This window comes from Emiliania huxleyi (assembly GCF_000372725.1).
Source record: "Emiliania huxleyi CCMP1516 chromosome Unknown EMIHUscaffold_172, whole genome shotgun sequence".
Lineage (NCBI taxonomy): Eukaryota > Haptophyta > Isochrysidales > Noelaerhabdaceae > Emiliania > Emiliania huxleyi.
In genome coordinates, this window is record NW_005200861.1 from 29,050 (window position 1) to 46,851 (window position 17,802).

The 17,802-nt window shown below is 67.5% G+C and overlaps 4 protein-coding genes across 4 annotated transcripts; 2 read left to right on the plus strand and 2 right to left on the minus strand.

Annotated features, from left to right (window-relative positions):
• Nucleotides 1–2,931: 2,931 nt before the first annotated feature.
• Nucleotides 2,932–6,412, minus strand: PDS3 (Phytoene desaturase). The gene is made up of 6 exons (XM_005784113.1): nucleotides 5,364–6,412; nucleotides 5,269–5,293; nucleotides 4,926–5,189; nucleotides 4,756–4,824; nucleotides 4,627–4,683; nucleotides 2,932–4,241 (listed from the first exon to the last, which is right to left on the minus strand). The coding sequence occupies exons 1-6, from the start codon at nucleotides 6,389–6,391 to the stop codon at nucleotides 3,855–3,857; spliced, it is 1,830 nt and encodes a 609-aa protein (XP_005784170.1). The 5' UTR covers nucleotides 6,392–6,412; the 3' UTR covers nucleotides 2,932–3,854.
• Nucleotides 6,413–7,274: 862 nt separating this feature from the next.
• On the plus strand, nucleotides 7,275–8,882 carry EMIHUDRAFT_112568 (hypothetical protein; the record flags this gene model as incomplete). Its single annotated transcript, XM_005784114.1, has 1 exon — nucleotides 7,275–8,882. One exon carries the CDS (start codon nucleotides 7,275–7,277, stop codon nucleotides 8,880–8,882), a length of 1,608 nt encoding a protein of 535 aa, XP_005784171.1.
• A 4,425-nt stretch (nucleotides 8,883–13,307) lies between these two features.
• On the plus strand, nucleotides 13,308–13,850 carry EMIHUDRAFT_231359 (hypothetical protein; the record flags this gene model as incomplete). Its single annotated transcript, XM_005784115.1, has 1 exon — nucleotides 13,308–13,850. One exon carries the CDS (start codon nucleotides 13,308–13,310, stop codon nucleotides 13,848–13,850), a length of 543 nt encoding a protein of 180 aa, XP_005784172.1.
• A 2,973-nt stretch (nucleotides 13,851–16,823) lies between these two features.
• EMIHUDRAFT_72186 (hypothetical protein) lies at nucleotides 16,824–17,546 on the minus strand (the record flags this gene model as incomplete). Its single annotated transcript, XM_005784116.1, has 1 exon — nucleotides 16,824–17,546. A coding segment is annotated over one exon (723 nt), but the record flags the coding sequence as incomplete, so codon positions are not given.
• Between the last annotated feature and the right edge of the window lie 256 nt (nucleotides 17,547–17,802).

Sequence of the window (17,802 nt, forward strand, 5' to 3'; positions counted from 1 at the left end):
GGCCCCCTCCAAGCCACCTGCCCCGCCCCCCTCGCCACACGTGGACGAAGATGCCCAGCGGGAGCCCGGCCTCCCTGGCCGACGACTCTAACTCTCCCGAGGGCGAGGTTCGGGGAGGGGCCGCCCTCTCCAGCCCCGCCGCTTTCCGGACCCCCTGCGCCGCGATCTTGTCCGTCGCCCTCATTCGTGTCGCCCGCCTCGTCAGGCGCAGGTCCGGCCTCCGCCTCGCCCTCCTCGTCCAGGTCCATGCTCGAGAAGCTGCCTTGCGAGTCGGGCTGCCCAGACAGTGTATCCTGCGAGCTTGCCTCCTCCGGCTCTCCTCCGGCTGCCCAGAGTGACAGTGTATCCTGCGAGCTTGCCTCTCCTCCTCCCCGTCCACGTCCATGCTCGAGGGGCTCTCCTGCGAGTCTACAGGCTCCCCGAGCAGGGTTAGGGTTTTCGGCGTCGCCCGCCACCGCGCACCGCCCGCCGCCATGGAGATCTGCTGCGTGTGGTGGACGACGAAGGAGGAGGCGCTCGCCGACGCCGCCCCGTCACCGTCCGGTCCGTGTTCAAAAAGAAAAGGGCCTCATTGCTCTTGACCTTTCTACCTATAACCTAACCTGCTGCCTGCGACGGATGGAGACCGACGTGAGAGCAACCTGGAAGCCACCGCAGCGGAAAGAATTTTAATGAACGACCAGAAAGAAACCGACTCGTGAGGCTGCGAAGCACGCCCAACATAGCGGGTACTTTCCGAGGCGCATTTCTCGAGTAGAAAGAAACTCCCGCAGCCGCTTCCTTTGCCTGCGACGTGTGGTCAAGAACGGCGGAACTCGCCTCTCAGGTGGCTCCATCACACACGATGGACCCCTCGGCGGGCGCCGCGTTCGCTCCGCCCGAGCCGGCCTCCTCGGAGCCCGCGGGCGAGGGGCAGCTTGCCCTCGTGCCCGCCGCGCCGCCCGACCCGCCGCCCGTGGCTGCAGCGCGGCCCGCTCCGCCCATGCTTCACCACGAGCCGAGCGCAAACTCTGCCTTCGCCGTCGAGGTGCTTCTTTTAATTCCTAAACCAAGGAATTAAAAGAATTTTCGCGGGGAACGAAGGTTCCAGATGTGACTCATTGCTCTTGACCTTTCTACCTATAACCTAACCTGCTGCCTGCGACGGATGGAGACCGACGTGAGAGCAACCTGGAAGCCACCGCAGCGGAAAGAATTTTAATGAACGACCAGAAAGAAACCGACTCGTGAGGCTGCGAAGCACGCCCAACATAGCGGGTACTTTCCGAGGCGCATTTCTCGAGTAGAAAGAAACTCCCGCAGCCGCTTCCTTTGCCTGCGACGTGTGGTCAAGAACGGCGGAACTCGCCTCTCAGGTGGCTCCATCACACACGATGGACCCCTCGGCGGGCGCCGCGTTCGCTCCGCCCGAGCCGGCCTCCTCGGAGCCCGCGGGCGAGGGGCAGCTTGCCCTCGTGCCCGCCGCGCCGCCCGACCCGCCGCCCGTGGCTGCAGCGCGGCCCGCTCCGCCCATGCTTCACCACGAGCCGAGCGCAAACTCTGCCTTCGCCGTCGAGGTGCTGCAGGGCCTTGCGTCCTCGGAGCCGCCGCTGGCCACCGCCACCATGGCGCCGCTGCAAGAGATGCCGCCGGCGCCCGCGATGGCGCAGCAGCCGCCCGCCGTCGGCATGCCGGACGGCGGCGCTGCGATGTACGGCTACTACGGCGCTTCGGAGGGAAACCCGGCGGTGTACGGGGGCGCGTACCACCCGGCGATGTACGCGCCACTCGGCCAGCAGTCGGCCGCGGGCTACCCGGTGTCGGCAATGCCGCCGCAATACTGGAGCTCGATGGGCTACTATCTGCAGCCAAACCAGCTGCAGCCCAACCAGCAGCCGGTCCCGATGCCGCAGTCGCAAGAGCCGCAGCAGCCGCCGCGCCAGCCGCGCCAGCAAAAGGCGGCGCCGGAGGCGACCGCCGCCGTGCCGGCCGCCGCCGGCAGCACCGCCGACGCCCGTGAGCTGGTGCCTCGCCCCGTCCTCCCGCGCGCACCGGCTGCTCCGGGGGCAGCACGCTCTCACACGCGCCTCCCCTCACACCCCCTCCCCGGCCGGCACGCATACGCCCCTCTCCTCCCAGCCCCTCCCCTCCCCCTCACCCCGCCGCAGGCAAGCCAGCCTGCGACTCGCCCCGCCAAGAAGGCAAAGACCTCGACCGTCACTCCCTGGCAAGCCCCCTGTAGACCGTCCCCAGACAGTGCCCAGACGCCGGCAACTCGACCGCCCCCACCCCCGCCCCCACTGTCGGCCTCCCCCTTGCGGCTTTCCTCCCCGGGCCCGCTCGGAACCTGCCCGGAACCTTCCCGCACCCCCCCCGCAGGCGCCCGTCCGAGGACTCGACCATCCTGCAGGGCGTCGCAGAGTCGGGCTGCAAGTGGTCCCTCATCGCGCAGCTCCTGCCCGGACGCTCCGACAACGCGGTCCGCAACAGGCGCGGGCCGGCGTCGAGACGGCGGCGCGGGCGGCGGCGCCTTCCCTGGACCTGGTCCGAGCCGCCGCCGTAGGTGGCACCGCCTCGAGAAGGCGGAGAGGCAGCGGCGCGAGGCGCTCGAGGCGGGCCGGCCGGTGGAGGGGTACCGCTGCCGCAAGTGCGGCCACTTCAAGAAGGGGCACATGTGCCTCGGCCTCGAGGGCGGGCAGCAGGCGCAGCAGGCGGTGCAGCAGGCGCAGGCGGCGGCGCAGGCGCAGGCGGGCCAGCAGCAGCAGATGATGCAGCAGCAGCAGATGCTGATGATGCAGCAGATGCAGGGCGGGGGCATGGCGGCCGGTGGTACGGCGTACACGTACCCCTCTGGTGCTCGCTGGACGGGTGGCGGCGTCCGTCTGGGACACGTCCCTGACACGTCCCTGACATGTCGTGCAGGGATGGAGGAGCTGCAGCGGATGGGACACGTGTCAGGGATGGAGGAGCTGCAGCGCGCCGTCGCGGCGAGCGCAGCCGACCCGGCCGGCGGGGGCTGGCTCGGGGGCGGGTACGCCCTGCACGGCCTCTCGCGGCAGACTGCAGACGTGCTCGGCGAGGGCGGCGCGGCGGCGGGCGTGGCGGGACTCTCCTCAGGCTTCTCCCCGACGGTTGCGGCCGCAAAGGCGGCGCAGCTCGACGCACTGCGCGAGTCGCTGGCCGCGGGGCAGCCTGTCGGGCAGCTTGCGGCGCTGGGCAACCCGGTGATGGGTGGGGCCCCGATGGCGGCATACCCGTCAGCCGCGTACCCGTCGATGGGCGGCAGGCTGCAGGGCGACACCCAGCCCGTGTGTGCAGCCGCGGCGGACGGGTCCATTACGTCGCTCGGCGGGGCGGACGGCGGCGGGGCGGGCGGCGCCCATTACGGCGCCCCGCCGCAGCCCAGCCCCGTGACGGAGCCCGTGCCGCAGCTGGTGCCGGCCGGCGAGGCGGCCGGGCAGCGGTAGTGCGCATCGCACGTCGGCAGCGTCGCATATCGTGGACAGCCTGCCCGTCTTCCCTTCTCTTCTACAGGTACAGGCTCAGCCGCCACCTCTGGGCGGCTTCCTCCAGCCTCACTCATGAATCTTGCCGGCCATCGCGGGCCGGGACCGCGAGGAACCAGGCACTCAGGTTATGTACGTTGCATGTGGCGGTTTTTGCCGCGCGTCCCGACTGCCCCGTGTGCGTGTGTGTGGTTGAGTTTCGAAATTAACACTCCGCAGTGTGCGCGGTGTCGCGCATCTCGGCACACACATGTGTATATATCGCTCGCGCTTAAACTCTCTCTTGCGCGCGCGCGACGTCTGACGACTGAACACCGCACACTCCATCGCGCGCGAACACCTCACGTACGGCTTTAGACTCTCTACCCGTCATCGGCGCTGCAGGAGCGGCTCGCCGGCGCTGCTCGGCATCTTGATCTTGTCGTTCATCTTCAGCTGCTCCCAGACACTGAGCAGCGCGTTCGCGCACTGCGCGCCGCTGCTCGCGACGGCGGGCACGCCGATGCCCGCCGTCGTCGAGTCGCCGCAGCGGAAGAGGCCGGGCAGCGGCGTCGTCACCTTTGGGAACTCGAAGCCGCCGCCCGCCGCGAGGGCGAGGCCGTAGTTGCCGCGGTGGCGGCGGAGGAAGCGCGCGTGCGTGAGCGGCGTGCCGATCTGGCGGACGACGACGCCCTCCTCCACGCGCGGCACCCGCCTCCGGATCGCCTCCCACATCGGGGCGGCGCGCTCCTCCTTGAGGGCGAGGTAGGCTGCGTCCTGCGGCCGGAGGGCGAGGGCGAGGGAGCGGGCTGGGGTCGGGGCTGGGGCGGGGTCGGGCTCCTTGAGGGCGACGGTACTCCGCGTCTAGCGACGCCGCACAGCTCCCGCACGTCGAGGGGACGGGAGAGGGCTGTCGCGCGGGAGAGGGGGGAGAGGGGACGGGAGAGGGCTGTCGCGCGGGAGAGGGGGGAGAGGGGACGGGAGAGGGGGGAGAGGGGACGGGAGAGGGGGGAGAGGGGACGGGAGAGGGGGGAGAGGGGACGGGAGAGGGGGGGGGAGGGAGCGGGAGAGGGGGGAGAGGGGACGGGAGAGGGGGGAGAGGGGACGGGAGAGGGGGGAGAGGGGGAGAGGGCCCCACGCTCGCGGGCGGAGGCGAGGTGACCTTGTTTGTGTCGACGCCCTCGAACCGCTCCCAGATGTGGTACGGCTCGTTGCCAGCCTGCAGCCAAGGCGCGGCCGAGGTGCGGCCGAGGTGTGCGGCGTCCGGGGGTTGGTGCGGCTCGCCGCCCGCCGTGTATGCGTGGATCACGTGGTGCCCCTCCGGCGCGAGGGACGGGTCGAGGATCGAAGGCACGCTCACCTGCAGGGTGTGGGGTAGGGGTAGGCTCAGCTGAAAGGGCGGGGGCTCCGAGGAGCTCTCCACGAGGGCTCGCGAGGGTCGAGGGGCGGCGGGCTCGCCACGATCACGTTGCCCGGCGCGTCGATCGGCACGTCCCAGCTGTTGACCACGGTCCACTGCGGAGGCAAGTCGGGCGGCATCGCGTCCGCCCTCACGCCCAAGTGCAAGTGCATGAACGACTTGCAGAGCGGCAGCCCCGCCCCGTCGGCCGGCCCGTCGTCGTCGCTGTACACCGGCGCCGCTGGAGCGAGCAGCGCGTCGCGCTCCTCATCGAAGCCGGCGTGCGCGCCCTCGGGCACCATCCGGAAAGTGTTGTGCAGGTCGGCCTACGGGGCAGGGACTCCCTCTCAAGGGGGAGGCTCCAGTGCCTCGCCGGAGGCCGCTCTGCGGGTCGGCGTTTGAGACGACGGCGCGCTTGGCGCGGAGCAGCCTGCCGCCTGCGGGACGTGTCCTGGACATGTCCTGGACAGGTCGCGGGCGTGTCACGGGTTCGCAGCAACCCGCCGCCCTTGAGGCGGACGCCGGCCGCTCGCCCCTCCTCCACCACAACCTCCTCGACGGGCGTCGAGGTGCGCACGGAGCAGCCGGCGTGCTTGGTCACTCCGCGCGCCAGCGCCGCCGCCATCGCCCCGCTCCCGCCCTTTGGGAAGTCCATCACCGCGTCCGGCTTGTAAAACTCGTCCACCATGAAGGCCATCACGGCGGTCAGAGTGCCGTTCGAGGGCAGCCCCTGCAGCAAGAAGGCGATCAGGTCGAGGTAGTTCTTGAGGAAGGGGTCGCGCACGCCGTACGCCTCCAGGTCGAAGGGGGCGGTGATCTTCTGCGCGTTCAGGATCACGTCGAGGAAGGCTCGCGGGTAGCGCGCGCCAAGCGTGAGCAGCACGCCCGCGTCGCCGCGCACCGCAGTCGAGGGCAGCGCGGTGACGCCCTTGGTCAGCGGCATCAGCTGCTCCGCGAGCCGGTCCCAGTCCTCCCTTGCCGTCGGGCCGCCGTACCGGCGCAGGATCTCCATGAAGTTCTCGGCGCCAATGGAGAGCTCGTACCCTTCGGGAACCTCGGGCAGGTGCGCGCCCCAAGTGTCATAGTTGATCCACTCGGGCTCCTCGCCAACCATCTGGAAGATGTGCTTGAGCGGGTTCGGGCTCGCGTCCGCGCTCAGGCCGCTGTACAGCGACGGGCCCGCCTCGAACTTGAAGACCGGCTGCGGCTTCTTGGCCAGCAGCTCCGACGGGACCGGCTTGCCGTCCATGTTGACGTTGAACTCGTGCGCGCAGCCGCCAATCTCGTAGTGCGACTCCAGCACCGCGACCTTGAGGCCCTGCGACGCGAGCAGGCCGGCGCAAGACAGGCCGCCGAGGCCGGCACCGACCACCACGACATCCACCTCTTCCGAAGCCGGTGCGCAAGCCCGGACGGCCGGCGCGCGCAGCCGCAGCGGAGGCGCATGCGCGGGTGCGAGGCCAAAGCCAGCGGCGGAGGGCAGCGAGATCAGCAGTGCGGTGAGGGTTAAGGTCAGCGGCGTCAACATGTCGAATCCGGTGTCGCTCCCAGGTGTATTCTTTTTTTGCTTGGGCGGACAGCATGACGGGGTAGGTAGGGTAGGTCTGGGCCCTCCCGTCGGGGTTTTCCCTCTCTTCACGCCGGAATTTTCACAGCAAAAAAAGAAATTTTCCGCGGAAATCACAATGTCAACCCTCCCCAAGTGGGTGATCTGGTGCTTGTAGGGCTTGAGAGTGGCCTGTCATGTCTCAGGAAGGACTGTGGTTGCAGGAGAGTACCACCAACCATCACTTTAGTTGGTATAGTACCCCACCTTCACCCGTCCCATGATTTCTTTTTTAGTTTCCCATAAGTAGGGTAGGTAGGTAGGTAGGTAGGTAGGGGCAGGGCAGGGGCCGGTCAGGTTTTTCCAGAATTTCATCATGCTGTCCGCCCAAGCAAAAAAAGAATACACCTGTCGCTCCTGTGCTTCTCGGAAGATGAATATTAACAAAAAAGACTGAAGGGCCTCGCGCAACACTGGGCACGGGACTGGTGCAAAAAGATTTTTGCGCCTGCGCAGTCATCCACGGCAAACTCTACCCGCAACACGCCGTCAACGGTGGGTTTGAAGAGCTCATCAACTTGCCAACCGCATTTGGTGTGCGGTTACAAACTGCAAAACAAAACAACTCCAATATGCATACAAGTGCTCCAAGTCGCAAGTGCATTTGGTTGGTCTATCTTTCTCGGCCTCACGTTTGCGCATCTTTCTTGGGGTCGAGTTCGAGGGAGAGATCGAGGCGTGTTCCGATGATCCCGACAACAAAATGATCCCGAGGCAATGGCTGTTCTGCGACGCAGGAACTTCAGCTGTCCGTTTCATATCTCCCTCGAAACTTCAGCTGTGGCTTCCGCCCCCCCGCCCGGGCATGGGCTGTGGTGCGTCGGCGGCGAACAAGGCGGACGCGGCCAAAGTCAGCCCGGAGCCGCCCGCAGCGGATGGAAGCGTGGACAAGGCGGACGTGGCCAAAGTCAGCCCGGAGCCGCCCGCAACGGATGGAAGCGTGGATAAGGCGGACGCGGCCAAAGTCAACCCGGAGCCTCCCGCAATGGATGGAAGCGTGGAGGAGGTGGACGTGCTGCTGATCGGCGCAGGGTTCACTGGCTGCTGGTTCGCCGACAAGCTGAGGGCCCGGTACAGCGCCGACCAGCTCTCCGTGGCGATGGTGGAGATGTCGCACCGCGTGGGCGGGCGGCTGATGTCGGACGATAACGACGGGTCCGGATCCATCGTGAAGGACGAGCTGGGCGGCATGCGCCTCTTCCCCTCCAAGATGCCGCGCATCGCGGCGCTGGTGGAGCGCTTCGGGCTGGACGTGGTGCCGCTGTCCCTAGCGGACGAGGGCAACCTGTTCCACTTCCATGGGGCGACTGGGCGCAAGAAGGACGCCAAGATGCCGACCGGCGGCCGCTGGGCGGGGTGCCCCCCCTCGGATATGTCCAAGGCTGCCGTGGCGGCGTATAAGGCGACCGAGGCGTGGGCGGCGTGCGGGCAGAGCGCGTACGCGTGCCCCGAGCTCCGCGAGCTGAGCGTGCCCGCGTTCCTCGCCAAATACGCGGAGGCCAGCGAGGAGGAGGTGGCTTGCTACTTCGCTCTCTCGGGCTACAACCTGTACCACGGCGACGTCCAGGCGGCCATCATGGTGCACGCCTCGGAGCTGTACGGCAGCGCGCTGAGCGAGCACCACTTCGTGCGCCAGGGGTACATGGAGGTGGTGAAGCGCCTGCAGAAAGCCAGTGGCGTGGAGCCGCGCATGGAGACCAAGGTGGCCTCGCTGTCGCGCCGCGAGTCTGACGGGCGGGTGGTGGCCACGCTGGAGGGCAAGCACGCGGGCACGATCGCGGCCAAAAAGGTGCTCGTCGGGGTCACGGCCGCGCAGTTGGCGCGGATCCGAGGCTGGGACAAGCTGGTGAGCCGCAACCGCGCGGCCGCGGTGCAGGCCTCCAAGCACATCCCGCTGTTCAAGTGCTTCCTGGACTTCCCCAAGCCCTGGTGGCAGGCTCACGGCTTCGTTGCCGGGAAGTCGGTCACTGACACGGACGTGCGGCAGATCCACTACTACGACGACGAGGACCTGCTGCTGTACGTGTCGGACGGCGACAGCGAGGCCACGCGGTACGCGTCGCACCTGGGCGAGGCCTTCAAGGCGGACAAGGAGAAGGCGCTGCGCGACGCGTGGTCCGTGGTGAAGAAGGTGCACGCAGAGGCGGGCGTGCCCGAGGAGGACATGGTGGAGCCCAGCTACGCGAGATGCGTGCACGCGTACTGGGAGGCGGGTTCGCACAAGTGGCGCGTGGGCGCGGACGTGCGCCAGTGCGTCGCCAGCGTGGCGGACGGCAGCGCCGACGGCAGTCAGGTCTATCTGGCGGGTGACGCGTTCTGCGACATGCAGGGCTGGGTGGAGGGCGCCATCGACGTGGCCGAGCAGGCGTTCGCCAAGGCGTTCCCGAAGGACGAGAAGGCGCTGGGCGCGTGATTCCCACGACGCGGCTCCCGAGTTCGTATGATCCGGCGCGCGGTGCCGCTACGGCTCTCTGGTCTCGCCCCCGTTCGCAGCGTGGCGATGGCATAGGGCGCTTTTCTGCGACGGATTTAGAAAGGGAAACAGAATTTTGCGACGGAAAAAGAAAACGCCGGCGGACTTGCTCGCCCGCGTTCGCGCGAGCCATTTTCTGCACTCGGCTGTGCTCACGCCCTGCGTGCTCGCCGCCCTGCGTGTGTCTCCACTCGGCATGCTTCGCAACGCGCATCGCGCCATATCCAACGCCGCGCGCCGGCCAGAGCTGCGACGAACACCCCAGGTGCTCGCCCGCCGTGCATTCTGCGCTCCAGTCGCGGTCCGCCCGCTCCATCTGCTGCTTTACCATTATACTGAGGACGCCGACGTGAAGCGGGAGCCTCATCGCGCCCGCCACCTCGCGGCGGCGCGGGCGGCAGAGGCTCGCGGCGACCTGCTGCTCGGCGGAGCGCTGTCGCAGCCGCTCGACGGCGCCGTCCTCGTCTTCGCGGACGGCGCGGCGGCGGAGGAGTTCGCCGCCGGCGACCCGTACGTCGCCGAGGGGATCGTCGAGACCTGGACGGTTCGCGAGTGGTCGGCGGTGGCGGGCTCGCTGCTGCAGCACGTCCCTCCGCCGCCGCCCTTTCCGTCGTACGAGTGGCAGCGCTTCGCGGACGGCGTGGCGGTCCCCGCGGGGTTGGAGGTGGAGCTTCCACTCGACGGGCGGCCTGGCCGGGCGCGCATCCCTCCCTGCTGGCAGCTCGACGTGTGGGTGGACGAGGCGCGCGGCTTCTGGCGAGGAGAGGTGCGGCGCGAGACGACGGTCGGCGAGCTTCGCTCCCTGGCGGCGAGGCACGCGGGCTGCTCGAGCGAGGCGGTCACGCTGCGCCTCGACGGGGCGCCGCTCGACGACGACGCCGCGACGGCGGAGCAGATCGACCTGTTTGGCCGCAAGGGCGCGCTCGAGGTGCTGGTGGAGGAGGCGCGGTGAGGGGGGGGGGGGCGTGTGGGTACAACGCGCAAAAAGTGTTTGGATGGTGTGCGTGTGCGTGTGAGTTCTTTGCGTGGGACCAAGCTCCCACGCACCCACCACCACCAGCCCACGTGCAGGGCACAGTTGACACAGACCCCCCCATCGGCCGGCCCGCCCGGCAGGGTGGAGACGCCTCGCCGCTCGCTTCGGACGAGTGTGGTGTGTGTGCAGTCTGCAGACCCCGCGACAGCCGCAACCGCGAGCCGCGGACATGCTGGCAGGGAAGTGGACCCGCAGTGCGAGTTGCACAGACCGGGAGGAGGCCAACAGGCCTCACACCCGTGTGCCGTGAGGCCATGCTCCGGGGGGGTCAGCCAGATGAGAGGGGCGCCTTTCGTCCTTCCATCCGTCCATTTTTTTTCACGTGCTTGTATTGTGGTTGACGAATGACGACACATCGGACCGTGATCTGAGGCGGGAGACTGGTGAGATCGCGCGGGGTCATATGAGGTGTACGAAAATGCGCATATGGTTGGATGGCACAGGCAGAAGCCTAGCAGTGCACCCGCTCGCCCGCAAGGTAGCACTTGCTCGCACGACACTGCGCGGCGGGGTTCGTGTACGCGCTGTGCTCACCGAGCCGGCCGTCGCACATGTACGCCACTCGCTCCCGGTCCGCAGCGTCGCAGTCCCGCAGGTACGGCCATCGCCCGCACTTGACACCCTGCAGGTCGAGCAAGTCCGTTCTCTCGGAGTGGTTGTTGAGCATGACAATCTCGAACCGCGGCTCGGGCGAATAGTACTCGAGCCGGTTTGGGATCTGGATCGAGTCTAGACCGGCGCGCAAGCGCGCAGACGTGAGTAGCCAAGCGGCCATCGAGAAGCTGCTCGCCACCCTAGTACGCCCCAGATTAAGGCTGAAGCCCGAGCCGGGCGCTTCATACACCCAGAAGTCTGCCTCCTTCCAACTCAACTCGCCGCGCCTGCAATGCACCACCTCCACCCACGATCCCGTCGCGTGCACATGCTGAAACGACGGCTTGTGTATCCACACCGCGTTCCGCTCCTTGTACGGCGACCAGAACAAGGGCCGCTCAGGCGTGCCTCCTCGGTCTGCGCACCAGCTCGCGTTGTGGAAAGCGGCCCACCCAACCTCCTGCTCCTCACTCTCCCCGACACCCCTTGTTTGTACCGCCGCCGCCGCCAAGCCCGCCGCCGCCTTGGCCGCCTTGAGCTGCTCAAAGCGGCGCTGCGCCTCGGGCTGCAGGCCGCCACCCACCTCGCGCCGGTCGTACAGCTCGAGCAATTGTTCCTTCATAGCGGTCGTGAACTCGGGTGGCGTGGCGGCAATGGCGGCGGACCCCTCTGGAGATGCCCCCCGGGGCCGCAGCCGCAGCCGCGAAACGAGAGGCAGCCAGACAATGCGCAAGTCGGCGACCGGCGGGGTGCGTCCCTCACGGCCGTAGAGCTGCGCACTGTACGAGCCGTTGAGATCGGGCAGCTGCGAGAGAACGATGTCGTCTAGCAGGCGCGAGAAGTAGGTCCGGTCCTCGCCGTAGCTCAAAAAGCCATCCTCGGGCCGTAGCGTGCACACGTCGCAGAGCCGGCACTCCCCCTTCGCTGCATGGTGGCTCCAGTAGCGAAACCCCGCCGCACGACATGCACTCTCATTCATCATCGATGCCAAATAGCCGCCGCGGTTGGACTGCTGCCCATGGCCACGAAAGGCGTGCCCCCTGTGGTCTCGCGCCCACCTGCAGCATGACTGGTTGGTCGCCAGCAGGGACATGTACATGTTGCATGTGCATGTTGTGCACGTTGCCACCCCTTTGGTTAGACCCGTGACCACCGACTTGTAGCGAAGCTGACCCCCACCCAGCCCAGGCCGACGCGCGCAACCTGACAACCTGCTTTTACATTTCCATGCGTGTCAGTTTGAGCACTGAATCTGAAAGCACTGTATTCACCGGGCCGCGCCGACACTTGTGAGCTGAGCCACCGCTCCGGCCGAGTTCGAGCTATTTTTTGGAGACCCCCTTGACAATAGAGCGAGTTAGAGAGAGCGCGCTCTCTAAATCTCCATGGCTCACCAATGTGACAACTCAGAGGTTCGATAGCACAAAAGCAGCGCATGGCCGATGGGCTAATCGTTGCAAAAAGCGACGATCGCGCGCACAAACGCCAGAGGCTAAGATAGCCTACTGACAGTCGACAAGATGCGCTTCCGCAGCAGACGGCTGTCCACACCAAGCTCGTCTCGCAGGTCTTGGTCGTCGAGCAGCAGCAGCAAGGGCCCGTCCACGTGGTGGCTGCGAAAGCGAGCGACCGTGGCCGTCTCGAGCGCAAGCTCGCGCTCGAGCCAATCGCACACGTCGCTGCAGGACCATGCCTCGACCCGCTGTTTAAGCGGCGCAGCGGCTGGCGATCCAAGAGGCGCATCCACCGATGGCGCAGCGGCTGGCGGCCCAAGAGATGGCGGAGCCGCCACCGCAGCGTGGCAGCCGTCCACCGGCAGCCGACCCGCTCGCCGCAGCGTCAGGATGTGCCGCTCCAGCTCCTCCTCGCCCTCTCGCACCCGGCGTGCAAAGTCGGCGCCCGCAGGAACGTCGCGAAATCGATCTCGGACGTACCGCAGCATCCAGGCGCGGTGCTCGGGCACAGACAGCGCCGCCATCCGGAGCGATCGGCGGTAGAGGCTGCAGACGTCGGCTCGAAAGGTGCGCATCGCCGTGACGTCTCACCTTACCGAGGCGGACGAGGTGGAACGCTCTCGCTCGTTGGGCGTTCTCTTGCAGGGCGTTCGTGTCTTGGTAAGCGTTTGTGCCCTGGGAGCGCTGCGTGAAATGGCGCGGTCGTCGAGAGCCGGGCGTGAAATGGCTCGGTCGTCGAGAGCCGCGCGCGCCCCGGGTATTTCTTTCCGACTGCCGTGAGCCCTGTTACGCGAATTCTGTTTTCGGTGGTCTCCTCTGCTCCTCTCCATTGCGGGCACACCCACGGCGATCGAGGCGGTGATCACCGGAGCCGATCCACAAGTACGCGCCGCCCTCAAGCCAGAGGAGCTGGAAGAAGACCTCCTCCTCCACGAAGGACGAGAGAGATTTTTATTAACCAACAAGAAATCACGACTCTCACAGGACGAGGACCAGGACTCCATCGCACACGCGTCGTCAAAGAAAAACGGAATAAATGTTTTCGCGAATTCTTTTGTGTAAACAGTCTCCGTAGCGACCCTGGCGAGTAGAGGCCCCGCCCAGCCAGGGTACCCCTCCGAGGGACCCCACATCTCGCACGCCCCTCTTCCGAGGCCTCGCCGGGGCCTGCTCGGAGTGCGAGCGTGTGCCTCTACCGCCAGGTAGCGACCTGCCAGCGTGCGCGCCGCGGGGTGATAGGCGTGCATCAAAATCTCTTTTCCGACTTTCGCCGGTCCCTCCATGAGCACTTCGAGGAGAGACGCGGCGCTCGCCGAGTTGCGAGCGCGCACGGCAGGCTTCGCTGGCCTGCCGCTCGCCTCTGCGTCCGACGTGATCAGCATGCAGCAGGGCGGCCGCGACGTGATCCTCATCGACGTGCGGTCGCCGCCGGAGCGCGCGGTGAGCACTCTGCCAGGCGCACTGGACCAGCACTCCTTTGCCGCCCTGGCGAGGGAGGAGCCGGAGCGTGTCGCCGCCGCCGTGCTAGTTCCGTTTTGCACCATCGGCTTTCGCTCCGGCCTGTACTGCGAATGGATCAGAGGCGGCGGCCTCGGCATGGCGGCGTCCTCCGAGCTCGACGTGCGAAACGGGGAGGGTGTGGTGCTGTGGAGCCACGACGTCGGCACGTTTGTGCAGGATGGTGCGCCAGTGAGGTCGCTGCACGTGTATGGGAGCGCGTGGGACTTGGCGGCAGACGGGTTCGACACGGTGACGTTTGGACCTGCGGGCCATCTCAGCGCGGCGCTGCGCGTCGCGTGGCAGTGGTTTGGTAGTTGGCGGTGACGTCGTATGAAGAATAAGGCGGAATTGGCATCTGAGCCCTGGTCTGACAGCCTGACAGCAAACCCGGACAGCGCCTGACAGTGCCCGACAGCCTGACAGCGTTGACAGCACTTTCTCTGACAGTCTGACAGCACGTATCTGACAGCCTGACAGCAGAGTCTGACATCAGAGGGGCTCCGTCGCTGTCAGGCCCTAACGTGACAGCCTGACAGCTGCCTGACACCTGACAGCCCGACAGCACACAGTGGCCTGACAGCAGCGCTGACAGCCCGACAGCCCGACCAGCCCGACAGCAGCACAGACCGTACACAGCCGTGCAGCCTCTTTCTTGCGCCCATGAGGGTATAACAAAACATGCAAAGACATGTATGTGAGTGTGGTGCATGCACATGTGCATGCACATGTTGTGCATGCAGTCATGGGCTGGTCATGGGTCTCTCTCTCAACCCTCCGTCCCTCCCGCCCCACCTCTGCGGACCCCTCCGCTCTAGCACCGGCGGCTGTGCTACTACAAATGAAGCTACCAGCTAGCCTTCTGGGGCCCTACACGCTACAGCCATATGCCTACGGCGTCTGGGTGGGGGTGGCCGCCGCCGTCTGTGCCGCGCTGCCGCCGCCGCCGCCTGCGCCTGCGCCGCCATCTGCGCTCCCCAGGCGGACCCCTTCTAGGTAGAGTAGAGACTAGAGTATGTGTAGTAGAGTCCTGCTGGTCTCCTCTTGATAATGTCATAAGTGTAGATAGTGTGTCAGAGCCTGACAGCACCCCGACAGCACCAACCGACAGCACCTGACAGCACCGGCGTCTCTGACAGCAGCAGCAGCCCGACAGCTCTGACAGCTCCGACAGCGTCTGACAGCAACACCCGACAGCTCCGACAGCACCCGACAGCTACGGAGCCCCTCTGATGTCACACAAGCACCCGACAGCACCCGACAGCACCCGACAGCACCTGACAGCTGGTCTGACAGAGGCACCCGACAGCACCTGACAGCTGGTCTGACAGAGGCACCTGACACGAGTGCCTGACAGTGCCTGACAGCCTGACAGATCACCTGACAGCACCTGACAGCCTGACAGTCAGGGCTCAGAAAGGCATGCGCACGGCGGTCCGGGTGATGACGACGTGACGTGACTCGCGTGCAAAAAAGAAACATCACATTCACCTGGGTTCGTTTGCGACCCGACCCGCGCGAGCCGAGATTACACAAGTACGGTACAATGCACCGCTCGCGCAGGCACAGATTCAGAGAGCGTAAACGAAAACGTTCTCTCTCACTCTCGCCCTACTCTCTCGCTCCCTCTTCTCTCTTCCACATGCGGGATCTCCCTAGACTCCCAGCCCTGAGGTGCTCTCCCGTCTCTCGGTCTAGATCTCTCTCGACACACCTCTCGAATCACAATAACCAACATCGGTACCCCGCGTGTCATCCGCGCGCTCTCTCGCCTACGTCCCGGACGTACTACGTGTACCCGCGAGGGGGAGGACCGCCGAGGATCGCGCCGGAGGCCGCCCCCGACACGCTCGCCAGCGGCGACTCGCGCACGAGCCGCGAGCGGTCGCTCACGAGCTCCTGCCGCCGCTGCCCGAACTTGAGGGCTTGGACCGGGCTCGGCTTGGTGGCCCACGCGGTGGCGTCGCGCACGGCGCGGCCCCAGAGCATCTCGGGGTCGAGCGCGTAGCCAACCACCTCGCCCTCCTGCGTGCCGACGATCAGCTCGCCGTCGCGCGCCGAGATGCTCGAGATGGCTGCGCCCGCGGGCTCGAGCCGGCAGGTGAGCGCCCCGTCGTCGAGCCGCCAGATGCAAACCTAACGAGACGGCGCGGTGGACGCGTCATGGACGCGTCATCGGCCAGCGCCCCGGTCGTCGGGCCGCCGGATCGCGAGCCTCGCCGCTCACGCCGCCGACGACGACGCACATGTGCTCCGGCGTCAGCAGCACCGACCGGATGCCTCCCGCGAGGGCGAAGGTGTGCAGGCAGGCGCCGCCGAGCGAGTAGACGCGCAGCCGGCCCTCGCTGGTCGCGGCGGCGCCGACGAGCAGCCGGTGGGGCAGCGAGGCGATGTGGAGGTGGCCGATGGTCGCCCCCTCGGGGTGCGTGATCGAACGGACGAGCGCGCCGTTGTGGCACGTGTGGAGCAGCACGCGCCCGTCCACGGCGCCCGAGGCGGCGAGGTCGAGGTGCGCGGAGACGGCGACGGCGGAGATCTCGCGCACGTGGCCGCGCAGCGCGCGCAGCGGCTGCGGCACGGTCGTGTGCTTTGGGACGGAGGGCGGCGCGAGGAACCAGAGGACCGCCGTCGTGTCCTCGGCGCCGGTGATGAGCAGCGCGCCTGATTCGTGACGGAGCATGGACATGATTCGACAACAACCAGAAGGCAGGCGCCGGCGACGAGAGGCGCGCCCGAGACGGCGAGGCAGGTGATGGTGCGCGAGTGCTGCACGGCCGCGTGCAGCGTCCGGCCCGCCTCGGAGCTGACGCAGAGCGTGCCGTCCCAGTGCCCGCCCGAGAGCACCGCCGCGCCGCGGCCGCCGTCGCCGCCGGGCAGCAGCGCCGAGTAGCGGCTCTTGCGCGAGTCGGCGCCGGGCAGCTGCGTCGAGCACTGGCGGCGCATCGTCGACACCACCGGCCCGCGGCTCGCGGGCGGCGGCCAGCGGAAGGAGTGCACGGCGGAGCGCGCGTCGAGCACCACCAGGCGGCGCTGCTCGGCAAGATCGCCGGCGAGGCAGAGGGCGGCGATGGCGAGGCTGCCGCCCTGGGGCTCGGGGCCGGCGTGCTGCCGCCGCGACTGCGCCGTGAGCACGCCGAGTGGGACGCGCGCGAAGGGGCGCACGCCGGGCGCTCCCCAGTGCACGGGCCGCAGGAAGGGGAGCGGCGGCCGGCGGGGCGGGTGCGGCGCGGCGAAGAGCTGCATCGGCGTCTGGCCGAAGCAGGCGATCTGCGTGCTCAGCGCCTCGCGCTCGGCCGGGTCGGCGACGCTCTCGAGGTCGACGGCGCCCTCGTAGGTGAGGTAGAAGAAGACGTTGTGCGCCTCCTGCGCCGCCTGCCCCTGCTGCTTAGCGCCAAAGATGAGGTCGACCCACAAGTGCAGGTGGCTGCTCACGTGCTCCGACTCGAGGGCGCGCCGGTGCTGCGCGATGAAGTCGTCCGCGCTGCGCGCCCACATCGGCAGCACCACGTCGCCCACCCGCTTGTGGTCCTGCCGCACGCCGAGCTCGAAGCCGCCGTCGTTGCGCAGAAAGTCGGGCAGGTAGAAGAACTCGGGGACGAGCTCCTTGACGTCGGCGAGGGAGGTGGTGCACGAGTGCCACGCCTCCTCGAGCGACGCGAAGAGCCGGTCCGCGTGGTCGAAGCGCCCCGACTGCAGCTCGATCGAGTACGAGGTGTACGGCTCGAGCCGGAGCAGCCAGAAGAGCACCGCACCCGCCGACGAGTAGTGCGAGCCGTAGTGGAAGCGCGGCATGTCCGCCTCGGCCTCCATCTGCTCGTACCGCTCGATGACCTGCGCGAGCCGGTCGTCGGTGAGAGCGCCGACCGGCTTGGAGAGGTCGCGGTACGAGGCGGGGTCGGCGAGGTTGAGCGAGGGCGAGGTGTAGTCGGCGAGGACCCACGGGAAGACGGGGTACTGGTTGAGGTCGTTGAAGGTGCGGCCAGAGAGGGTGTTGAGCTCCATCAAGTACTCAAAGTTGGACAGCTCGCGCCGCTGCCACGCGTCGAGCAGCGCGGCTCGCGCCGCGCGCCTGTTCACAGCCACGCACGTGAAGAGACGCTACACACACCTCTCGAGCAGCGCGCCGCTCGCCGCGCGCCAGGAGCGCTCCGGCACGCCCGCGCGCCGCAGCGCGCGCCGCAGCGCCTCGCGCTTGCGCTTCGACAGCACGTTGAGGAAGACGGCGGACGCGTCGACAAACACCTCGACCGCGGTGTGCATGAGCAAGTACCGCCGTCGC

What these genes read in the sequence shown, in the direction of transcription:
- PDS3 (XM_005784113.1), bottom strand. Translation starts at nt 6,391, where the DNA reads ATGTTGACGCCGCTGACCTTAACCCTCACCGCACTGCTGATCTCGCTG. An exon ending in ACGTGATCCACGCATACACG is followed by an intron (nt 4,684 to 4,755) that starts GCGGGCGGCGAG and finishes CCTTGGCTGCAG; the next exon opens with GCTGGCAACGAGCCGTACCA. An exon ending in AGGGCGTCGACACAAACAAG is followed by an intron (nt 4,242 to 4,626) that starts GTCACCTCGCCT and finishes CTCCGGCCGCAG; the next exon opens with GACGCAGCCTACCTCGCCCT.